This window comes from Ambystoma mexicanum, chromosome 14, assembly GCF_040938575.1.
Source record: "Ambystoma mexicanum isolate Mex_15411 chromosome 14, UKY_AmexF1_1, whole genome shotgun sequence".
Lineage (NCBI taxonomy): Eukaryota > Metazoa > Chordata > Amphibia > Caudata > Ambystomatidae > Ambystoma > Ambystoma mexicanum.
In genome coordinates, this window is record NC_090940.1 from 410370533 (window position 1) to 410382691 (window position 12159).

The 12159-nt window shown below is 45.8% G+C and overlaps 1 protein-coding gene across 3 annotated transcripts in view; it reads right to left on the reverse strand.

The window, feature by feature from the left end:
- Positions 1-12159, reverse strand: part of KNL1 (kinetochore scaffold 1) — a 1870945-nt gene that overhangs the window by 647855 nt on the left and 1210931 nt on the right. For all 3 annotated transcript variants that reach the window (XM_069637560.1, XM_069637559.1, XM_069637561.1), the window contains 3 exons: positions 7728-7844; positions 5134-5221; positions 4942-5007 (listed from right to left, as the gene is read on the reverse strand). In XM_069637560.1, the coding sequence (XP_069493661.1) occupies positions 4942-5007; positions 5134-5221; positions 7728-7844 (271 nt within the window). The remainder of the gene's footprint in view (positions 1-4941; positions 5008-5133; positions 5222-7727; positions 7845-12159) is intronic.

Sequence of the window (12159 nt, forward strand, 5' to 3'; positions counted from 1 at the left end):
TCCTGAAATCAATCTCAAGCCGGTCGATCCACGAGTTCCACATTAGTCACAGGCTGGAGGGTGCGCCCAAGTTATCAAACTCCGGCATTGAAGCTAGCCAATCTCTTGCTGGCGTGGCGCTCGTGCTTCGCCAGGGCGACCCAACCAGCTACAGCCCCATCATCTTGATTGACCTGCATTGTGTCGGCTCCAGTGGGTGGAAATGGATGTTGGGCACAAAGGCACCCCCTTGTGATAGGGGCCACAACCCAGATAAAACACGTGCCACCCCACCAGCGAGCCACCTGGAGCCCACCTGGCTGATGCAACCCTCCTCTTCAAAAACAGAGTAAAAGAGAAGGAAACAATTGGAGAATAGAAAAAAGCATTCTCTTCCTTCTTTTAAAATTATACACAGAGGCAGAAAATGAGAAAACAGAAAAAGAAATTGAACGACGAGGCGCACGTGAACTCCCCCAGGGAGCCGCAACCTCCGCGAGCAGACAAAATGTAGTGTCTCTCACTGTGACGCACAAGTCGGCTATGCGGCCGGTGAACGTTCTTTACTGCTCGGTTTCACCAGCGCCTGGCCCGACCATCGGGTCAGTGGAATCTCTGATAACCCCCTCGTCGCTAGTGAAGTACGCGCCCCGCAGGGACTAGCATGCAGCAACCCCCCCCCCCGATCCCACACAACACGCTTCTCACAGTGCACTGCCTGCATCGCGGGACCACCGTGTTTATTACATGCAAAGGAATTGCGTCACTTCATCACGTGTGTTCTTAAAGCAACACACCACACGTAGCAGGCATGGTATCTCTCATTGCATGCCTCTGCCGAGCCAGGTTAGAGGTAAGCACTGTACGGCATCCTACTTGAGGAATAATACAGACAGCATGTACTGTTTGGAATTGCAGTGCGTGTAACAGCAATGGTGTCAGTACATGTATCATACACAACAGGCACATTGGAAAAATGAGACTGGATAAAATACTTGACAATACTGGAGTTGTTTGCACATTACTGGGAGAGTTTGCAGGGTGGAGCGGGAAGGAAAAGGCGTGGAAGCACTGTCAATTAGGGGTTTTGAAATGCTGGGAGTATTAAACAGAACATAATTTTGTAGAATATGTCATGAAAAGCACAGGTGGCACTGATCACATTCGAAAGGGGGCTCACTCAGGAGCAACACTGACACTGCAAACCACTCAACATTTGACATCTGAAAATAGGGCCATGCCTGCGAAGAAAGAAAACGTGTACACTGCATTGAAATACATTGGGCAATGTAGATTCTGAAGTACTCCTAGAAGGAAAAATAAAGCAAACATTAAAAAGCTCATAGGGGAGTTTGATCTAAGAGGGCAATGTTAACCCTCCACAAACAAATGGCTCTATTTTTGAAAAGGAACAAAAAGGAAAGAATATTTGTAAACCGTTTTAAAGTAGTGAATCCTGAATCGGATAGCATGCGAGTTCAAGGCTTGGAGTGGTTACATGAACTGTTGGTGCAAGATGGTTGGTTTGTAAATGGGGACCAAGAGTGACATTACATGCTATTTAAATAGTGTTAATTATACTCATTTGTTACTTGGAGAAAGCACCATTGGAGTGAATGGCTTAGCAATCTAATAATGCCCTGCCTCTTCTTTCGAAGTTGAGGTCTTCAGCACAGTATTCCAAATATAAAATGTAGTGTCCTTCTCGCAGCAAGCAAGAAAGAGGCAGATGTACCACACAGGGAGGTTATTTAGGTGTAGCAACAACTACATTAGGTATGTGCAGGAATGGGACCCACTGGCTCCCACCACCGAGCAGCTAATCACCAAATGCCTGTGGTGGAAACTTTGGGCAAGAACAATCCACCAGTGACATCACACGGTCAGCACTTCAAAGATAGGATGCCACACATCTCCCTTTCTGATGCAATTTGCTAATGTAAGTGACAGGTAAGTCATTGGTGCAGGACTTGCTGAGAGAAGAGGGAGCTGCTTTCGGGGGTGACTAACACTAGGATGGATGAGTCAGCTCTAAGCTTATTGACACAAGTGTTAGGTGTAGGATGATTAACTCAAAAGGTCATAACTTGTACGATAGAGGGTAGTTTAGGAACGGTATGCCGAAGTTTGCCAGACTGCAGCGTCTCATAAAATACAAAGAAAATGCCCAGAGGCGGCAGGTATCAGGTGTTCTGAAGTACATTGAAGACCAGGAGGAGTTTGCAGAAGACAATCCAGAGTTTTGCGTATTGCCAACTTGCCTGATGGTGGTTAGATGTAGAAGGCAAGTGTGTGGTGTGTGTGGGGTGTGTATGGGGTGTGTATGGGGTGTGTATGGGGTGTGGTGTGGGTGTGGTGTGTGTGTGGGGTGTGTATGGGGTGTGTGTGTTTATAAAGAGTGTACATGTTGAGCAAGCAATGCATTAAAGGTTTGCGTGTTTGAAGGGTGTACAGTTAAGATTATTTTGTCAAAGAGTGAGAGTACTGTTGGAAGTCCAAACAGAAGGTTCCCACAGTGATCAGGTGTGCTTGCGTCTCAAGTGTTAATCACTGGTTTCGTGGTGGGGAAATGGATTCATGGGCACATGTAATCTGGAGGGTTCAGCAGTGACGTCAGATGAATCTGGAAACATTATCCCTTATTATCAGGCATTATATGCCTACATGGGAGTAAGAAATAGTGGCAATACCCCTGGGTTTGGCTCAAGCTAATGCAGACAATACATCTACGTGTTTGGTTCCAGGTAATACTGAGCTTTCCATATGCTTGACAACTGGTGCTGAACAATACACCCCTTCTGAATACCGGAGCAAGAATAAAGGGACACCAATCCTTGAATGGAGGAGGAAAACCCAATGCCGAGGCAAGTCTCAGACATGAGAACGTCAGCATGGGAAGGCGCCGCGCAGACCAGTGGAGCAAGCTGCAGAAACAGAAGGAGGCGGATGCCAGAGGGAGACACCATATGCCAAATGTAGAAGTTCTGTAGGCCGAAGAGGAAGAGCGGGGTGAACCGGAACCCGGAGGTGCAACCATGTACAGGACATGGTGGTCCCAAAGCCTGCAAACAGACACAGTCCAGGGACGAAGGGAGAACTGGGTCCTCCGCTCTTAGACCGAGAACCAGCGAGAGAGAGAGAGAGCGCAGAATCTAGCAGAACGCGAAGACTGCTAGCATCCAGAGGAGAAGATCAGCAAGCTGTCGCTTACGAGACGGACCCTCGCTGAAGCAAGCACCGCAACTGAGCAGGTAAGTGTGTTTCCCAGGTCTAGAGGCGAAGCAAATTGAAAGATTGAGCGGGAAAGTGGGAAAGACTAAACTAGCTCCATTCAAGGGTCAAAGGAACCAAAGAAAAGGTAGAGAGCAAGGCAAGGAAACGGGTCATGGGAGCCCGAGAAACCCAGAGCAGCATAAACCCTGAGAAGGGTCAAAGGGACCCAAGCCAACTAAGAGAACCAGAAGCCGAGAGGGGTCATAGGAACCACAAACAACTTATTGAGATATTAGGTCAGGGGGCCACCCTGCCCCCCAAGGAGCCACAGGGGCACAATAAGCAGAGTGAATAACAGATATCACGTTAGCACGGACGCACCCGAAAGTTGGTTGAAGTGTGGAGAGATTGACCAAGTAGGTAAGGGATCATGGAAATATCCCTCCACCTAAAGAAGTTTGTATATTTTCTTTTCCCAGGAACTATTTTTTTCAAACTTTGGGGAATTTTGGAGGTCCTTTTGATAGACTGACGAGAACTGTTTCTTTGAGTGGACGTATTTTTAGAATGGAGTGAACTTTTGTTTACTTCGAAGCATTGGATCCTGACCTCAGAGGAATTCAAGGGACAGCCAGAGATACCTTTGTGAAGAACCAAGAGTGCAGGGCACTCACCTTATTTCTTTTACATTTTTGCTAAGTGTTAGGGCCAGTTTAGTGAATGAGTTTGTACAGAGGACTAATATTTTATTTTGGGCTATAGACTAGCACCTTATTTTATTTTGATTAGGAAAGGAACTCCATTTTAGAAGTATTGTCAAGGATGCATTTTCTTTTAATTTAAATAAAACTACATACAAACATGTCCTCTGGTCCGAGTCCTCCTCCTGGCTTGCCACGTGGCCAAGACTTCACAGGATTCAATCTGAGCCTTCCTGCAAATACATTCGGATGCTTGTAGCAGATGTCACGAAGTAGGTGAGGCATGCCCAGACAATGGTCCTTTGGCTCCCTATGCCTGTGGAATTAAGCTGCCCTCATCTAATAAGTGGAGGGTATTACCTGCCAAGCAATGATTGCTATGGTTTAGGCTGCTGTGAGTATACACATCTATTTTTAAGGGAAAATGTTTCAATTGTAAATATTTGTTAGCTTTGGTTGGAAATTGACAAAGCCAATCTAGCACCAAATACTATTTTGGTACATATTGGGAAAAACAGTACTTCGGTTTACGGTTTCCTAGAGTACCACTCTTTTAAAGACGGGAATCACTTTCGATGGGGAAACCCAGCAAGGGATGATTTAAAAAGAGTAAAGAACATAAAACAGTAAAGCTTCTTTGAAACAACTGGGAAGGCATGGAAGGAAGTTTTGGGGCAGTAAATTGAAGGCGTCCGGAAGCAGATCCCAACTGGAATTTTGGAAGGCACAGACCTATGTGAAACATGGCAATGGTCTTTAAAGCCAAATGGATGGGCACCAAATCTGTTACTCTAGACACTTCAGCAAATGGTATGGACAAATTAGCAATTTGTGAAAAAGCTGTTATGAGCACAAGGGCCCCTCAGATGAACGGTTGATGGGCCGAAACTGGCTATTGTACATTGGAATCTGGATTTAACCTAAGGATTTCAGATGGTGGATTCGATGGGAGGAGAGTGACTGGCAATCTCAATAAAATTCTTTAACTGCAGTGTAACATGTACTGGGATTTGCCCAAGACATCACAAAAAGATTCCGAGAGACTTACCTGCCTGAAGACCCTTTGCCTCAGAATCACATTTATCCCGTGTACTCTCTTCCAATTGTGCAGCTTCTAAACAAAGTGAGAGAATAGATCATGTCAAAGTAATGTGCCAGTATTAACACCACATCCATCTTCTAAGCACCCCTTTCTTTTTTCAGCCAACCTGAGGAACTCTTAAACAGAAAGCCACTTTACCATGAAAGAGTGCAGAAATACATTGGTCCGTCTCCTGAAGCAGCCTATCCACATCATCAATAGTTGACTGCAACTCTTCATACCGATTCTAGATTTGGAGTTAAAGAAATTAAATCAAACATCATTTTGAGAACCTTTTTTCTTACTTGATGTGTGTGTGATTAGATGTCTCATACTCAACCCATGTATTTTAAGGCACTGCAATACAATAAAACAGCACCATAATAAAAACAAACTCTTCTGATAAGTACTATAAAAAAAAATTAAAAAATTGCTTAAAAGAAAAATACAAGTATACAACAAAAAATAAGGATGTCTTTATGTGTAAGCAATAGAAAAAACAGATTGGCTATTATTTAAACAAATGTATTTTCACAATATCATATGCGGTTTACTTGTAAAAAAAAAAAAAACATCCATTCCATAATACAACATCATATAACTCATTCCACCATACAAATACATACACACACTCTCTCGCATCAACATAAATTTAACGCTTGCATGGGTCATCAAGATCATAAAACCCTTTCAACAAACTAAAAATATGTTAAGTTTTCACACCCTTCACAAATACAAATGTGTCATCTGTTGGATAGCACAGCATATAAAAAATATCTACATGTGTTTCAGTCAGTATAGGGGACTGTTGATATAGCCTTGCATTGGTCCGACCTTCTTTCTGTCGGTCGGTGGGGCATCAATGTCGCCTCGCCCTTACAAAAAGATCCAGTGGAAGATGTCTTCAAACACTATAAAAAAAACACAATATGTAACAGCGATCGTTTGTAAAGCAGTGGCAGATTTTTCCTACTTCCTTAGCAGGGAGTTAGATGTGTAGCAGGGGCCCCTCTGAGTTTCTGGAGACGGCGGGATACCCAATTAAGCGTTTTAGGCATGTTTGGTGGCGTTATAACCTACGGGAGTGATCCCACTGTAACAGTCGCTAGGGATGGAATCGTTTGTGATTTACTCTTTTTCCCTCCCTTGTGCAGAACAGCCAGATATATGCAAATGAATTTCCTGCTATACTGGGCAGAAGATTTGCAATAAGGACAGCTTTGCCACGGACATGGCCACACCAGCATCTGGCTGTGTGTCGGGACATTTAAGTAAGTGCTGAGAGTCTGCACACCCTTTACGGGTATTTTAGAGTATACTGCGATTTAAATTAGCTAATATCATTGCTATGACTATAACGTTATAAGAAGTTGAAGGGATTGAACAAGTGTTTGGTTTATCCCTCTCTTTCTCCATTAGTTGTCAGCGTAGCGGATTATATGTGAAGGAACCCTTGGTTAATATCGAGTGAAATAACTGCATGTAGGTCAGCTTTGCCTACAAACAGATATTTAGACTACTTTGGCATCCAACACAGTGTGTTGGAACACTGGAAATTAGTGCCGAAAGTCATTATAGTCACTGCTATGTAACCACTAAATTATGGTAAAATCACTGACATGAGAAGGAGCTTTTCATTTACCCCATGTCCCTGTCTTTTATAGGCTCTGCTGATATTTGGTCAAAACCCACTGGAACACTAAGGATCAATTCCATGATTTATACTACCTCCAAAAAATGTCATTGGAGGTGAGTGTGAATCAGTATAAGCATGAAAGTATTACACAGCACAATTAATTTGTGGCTTTTGTAATAATTGAGGAGGTTGGTTTGCTAACTAGGGTGTATGGTTTGTGTTTTTTATAGTGTTGTTTGAAGACCTCTTCCACTGGATCTTTTTGTAAGGGCGAGGTGACATTTAAGCCCCGCCGACCGTCCTGAAGGTCGAACTAATGCAACGCTACACCAACAGCCCCCTATAACGACCGAAACACACATAGACATTGTTGATAAGCTGTGCTATCCAACGGATGAACACATTTGTATTTGTGAAGGGTGTGAAAACTTAACAGATTTTTTGTTTGTTGAAAATGTTTTATGATATTGATGACCCATGCTACGGTTAAATGTATGCTGATGCGAGAGAGTGTGTGTATGTATTTGTATGTTGGAATTAATTATATGATGTTATATTAAGCAATGGATATGGGTTTTTTACAAGTAAACAGCATATGATAATGTGAAAATAAATGTGCGTTTGGTATGTACTAAGTGTGCAAGGTAAATCTTTCCAACCTCATAGCTAAGGTCAATTTCTGTGTTGTCTATTGATCCTTACCTGGTGGACCTTAGTGTACAAGTACCCTTATATATTGTATATTGATGTGTAAGCAGGCAGACGCAAATAAAATCCACACTAGTATTCAAAACGTCCTTACTAAAGACACTTAAGGTATGAGAAGGCTCTACCCCCCCAACCCCCACTAGCAGAGGATCACAAACATTGTGGTTAAGCCATTCATAAATAAAGCTTGAAGGAAAGGGGGTAAAATGTCAACAGACGCCCTGACCTTTAAGGTTGTAAAAGGGTAGTGCTCTTTGCAAACCTTGGTCACATAAAGTAGAAGGGAAAATGCTGTGCTGGTCGGGTCATTCATTTTGACTGAGCATATAATTTTGGAGACAGTACACTTTTGGATGGACACAGTGGTTCCATTCCTAATTGCCCAGTACATTTGTTCACTCCTACTTACCCGACTTGTTTCTAATAGTTGGCCATAGCGCTTCACCTTCGCTTTGTGAGCCAAGACTTTACTCTTCAGGGTGTAGCTGGATTTGATGGTCCTCATCTTCTCACCAAACAACTTTAACTATGAAAGAAAACGATCAATAAAGTTTCAGTTTCTCAGATCAGTAAACTGAATTTAAACTAAGGCTAGGCATGCATCTTCTTGATGTGCTAAAACAGGTCTGCAGATGTTAAGGTTAAGTGAAAAATTCAACTGAGCTCTCCAGAGCACAAAGTGATAAAAATATACACTATTTTATTCTGGGCAACATCTTGAAGCTCTTGTTGATAATTAAGCACTTGGTTATTGGCAGGACGGACATCACTTGTGAGAATTGCAATGCTGAGTATTGCAGCTCTCCTATGCGCGGTTATTGCAGATGAAGCATGCTAAAATCGGGGACGTTGCTAAGTAGCCATGTTATAGGACGTGTTTACAAGAGCTCCTGCTGGTCCGGAATGATCCTGTGCAGAAACGGAGGCCAAAGTGTGCGTTAGTGCACATAAACCATCAACCAGGCACATAAATTGGAATTACATATATACAATCAAGCTGGGGACTAAATGATGGAGGCATAACTGAAAGCAAGCAGTTAGAAGGTTGTAGCCCGACAAGAGGTGGAGGAAGCAAGATGGCGGCCGCCGGGAGACAAAGAGCAGAGCATAGACAGTGCCCTGTAGCACGGTGAGACTGCCGCAATTCACCGGGGGTTAGAAGCAACAGGACTGTAATCCACAAGCACATCAGTGGCGAGTTGAGACCTGGCCTGATCGTATATAGCAGCATGACAGAAGGACCAAGATGTACGCTGCCTTGGAAACTACAGAGGTGACTCTACCAGCGAACCCCGGCGTGAGGCGCGAACCCCCCACTCCAGAGGAGGGCACCGGAGGAACTGCGGCACATGGATCAGTGAGGGACTACAAGGTCGGACACATGCAATACGCAGGTGAAGCGACACTGTCAGGCACCAGAGTCCTACAGCTGTGTAGGAAAGAAAACCAGCGTTGGAACGAATATCAGCTCCAGTCCACACTGCTGAAGATCCCGAGCATCAGGAATACAGGGTAATCTAATGGAGAATGGAGGAGCAAGCCAGTACAGACTGCAGCCTGTTGGTGTCGGTGCGATTGTGTGCGGCACATACAGCCTTAACACCAAGCGGATCCAGGGACAACCAAGCACAGTGTTGAATACCGGAAGGCACAGGATATAAACACAAACAATCCCACATCACAGCGGGTACGTTCACGCAGTAAAGTGGATGCAAACCTGGGACGAACAGCCAGGTATTGATAGACAGAGCACGGATGGTACATAACCAGCGGGTGAAATAATAGAATGGTCAAGTAAAGACTCCCTCCCTACTAGCACAAGTAATTGGTGGAACATCCAAGCTAACCAGCCGGGCGCTAGAACTGGAATGCACACAATGCAGCACGTTGTGTGGCATCACCTAGGCGGCTGCAGGACATAAGACTGCGATAATTGAGGAAAGAGTGTCACAGGTTTCCCCTTTTCTCACCTGTTTTCTCTGTTTTGCAGAGTCCTTTGTCTGGGTTTTATTTTGAGCAGTTCGGGTCTTGTACAAGCCCGCTCGGCCGTCTTCGGATTCCAGGATACGTTCACCTTCTTCGTCCGGGATCTAGGAAACTCCAGGAAGCTTGGAATGGGGGCAGCACACGGAGGCGGTCTGCGCGGAACGCGGAAGTGACAGGGTCAAGGAAGATAGTAGGAAAGGAGAAGGAGGAAGGTCCAGGAACCAGGAAGCAACACAGTTCAGGAGAACGAACTACGGAGCACGTCAGGCCACAGCTATCGGTATCGTTGAGATGTGCGGAACCGCAGGGGAGTGGCTAATTTATAGAACGTGCTGCATAGGACATAAAGGTTGATAGACCGCGTTCCGTGTACACGGCCATGTTGGGTGTACTACAGCGAGTAACCCCCCCGATGTGCCAAGGACCAGGAAGACCAGAAGGGGCATGATCGATGGATCATGACAAAGAGTCCCTTACCCTCAGACAACAATGAGGCCCAGGATGGAGTAAAGGGATCCACAGCTGTCGGGACACCATCAATATAAGGTGAGCATGGGCCAAATTGCACTAAGAGGTGGTGGAGGGCCACAGAGCGCAAGCCCCTCTGGGGCATGTCAGAAGGGCTGAGAGGCTGATGCACTATGCAGGTATTAACTAAAATAAGATCCGGACAGTCTCCTGAAAAGGTGCCGGTCCTCACCTAAGTAAGCCATAATTCAAGGTTTAACTTGCATTGTTCAGAGAGGCATCAGGAGGAAGCGCGAAACACAGAGGGTAAGCAAGAAAAGGGTTGCACCCCGGGACGCAGATGTACGTACTGCAACAGAGGCAGTGCAATCACACACCCATGCAGATAAGCACTGTGTTGGATTTCCATGGAGGGATTGTACGGCAACCAGTACAGTTCAAGGTCCCAGTAGTATTGGGACTACAGAGGCAGCAAATCTTAAGGGATGCAAGAATATCGTAGGAGCTAGAGGGGGCCTTGGGTCGAATTTGTCCTAGAAGACACTGGAAGCAAGCAAAGGAGCGCATAGGTCTGCACCCGCTACCCGAAGACAGGACATTTGGCTAAAGGTCTCAGGGACACCAAGCCCGAGACCATATGTTGTAGGGTGCGTAACGGCAAACAAGTCTCCACGAGCCCGGGAAGGCCTGATTAAGGTGTGCAAGAACAGGGAAGGACAGTCCCAATGCCAAAAATGCACACACCATGCACTAGCAGGGATCTGGAGCAGTAAATGCGGGGCATCACAAAATTACATCTAAAGGGTGACGGAAACCACTTCTGCTGCAGTAGCACGAGATACCATGAGCTGAGGAGCTTGGAAATATTTCTGTCCATCAGTGGAGGATATTGGGCACGACAAGTAGCCAGCAGTGTAACCTCGCGGCCGTGCAGCAACCCCTGACTGACACCTGCAGTGCAGCAGCAGGGAGGAAGTGACACATTGTTGGCCCACCCAGCAAAGACCAGAACCCTATGACAGAAGCACAGTGCAAATGAAAGACAGGAAGGTGGTGATCATAACAGTACAGACCAGAGCAGCCATGGCGTCTAAGGCTCCCAAAAACAAGGCGAAGCAGCCCAGGATAGACACGTTTGCCAAACCAGCGCAAACATCCGAAGGTACTCAGTCAATGACTGCTGCGGCACAAGGAGAGCAGGCCCAGATAAGAGGGGACCAACAAGTCCTGGAAGCCATAGCGGCTTTAAAGACCGCACTGGAATGTTAATGTTAAAGGATATTTGTACCGCGCACCATCACCACCGAAGTGGTCCCCTGGCGCTCTGGCGGCTCTGAAAAAGGGAAAGGGGCTTGGGGGGGTGAGTTAGATGGGAATAAGCTGGAAAAGTGCAAGAGAGTAGTGATGTGCTGTTGGCAGCCTCAGCCCGGTGGGTCCGTTGGCTCGGCTTGGGGTGTTTTAAAGTCTGTAGTCGTTGCGTGCTGTTGTGCGAGTCTATGTGTGGTTTGTTTTGTTGTTGCAGTGTAGTGAAGTTTGTGCGGATTGTTGTGTTGTAGGTTTCTGGTTGTGTGGTTAGGGTTTGAGAGGTGTCTGCAGAGGGGTGAAATTGTTAGTGGATTGGATAATTGGCATAGCTGTCCTTGCAATTATCTTTAGGTGTGATGCTTGCTATCATTCATTATTTCATCTGAGTGTGGCGTGTGCTAATCTTCAATATTCTATCTAGATGTGAGGCAGGCTAGTGATCACGATTTTATCCAAGTGTGGCACATGCCAACATTCACATTTTTATCTAGATGCAACGCAGGCTAATCTTCACAGTTCTCTCTAGGTGTGCCACTAGTTAACATTGGCAAGTATGTTAGTGTGTAATGCAGGCAACATTTACAGTCCAGCCATGAGTAGATTTAAGCTGGTGGTCCCAAATCTCTCTAAGTATGCATAGTGTAAGTCTATGGCAGTCTATGTTATGGAAAGGTAAAGTAGAGTGGCGGGGGCTTTCTGGAGTAGAGTAATTGCTCTACACCCCACCCATGCCACGCTTACAGTTTTGTTGGTGTCTGTTGACTGTTGGCTTCATTTGCTTCCACTGAGGACACCTGGAGACATGTCTTGGAGCTGCCAATGTAGGAGCCGCCCTTTGCCTTGGGGCCCTTAGCCGAAGGGGCTGCCGGACAGTGGACTGCCCAGATCAGGTCAGGATAAGGAGGGGTGGACCAATCGGGTCCAGAGGGAGGGAGCGGGAGGCGGGACATAAGGAAAGGGAACTGGGACGCAGGGTTTTAAACCTGCAACAGCGTGCCTGGGGAGGTCCAGCACCATTATGGTAGAGGGGGAGTGGGACAGGGGTGCATGGCTCAAGACTCACCTGAGGCCATGGTGAAAAT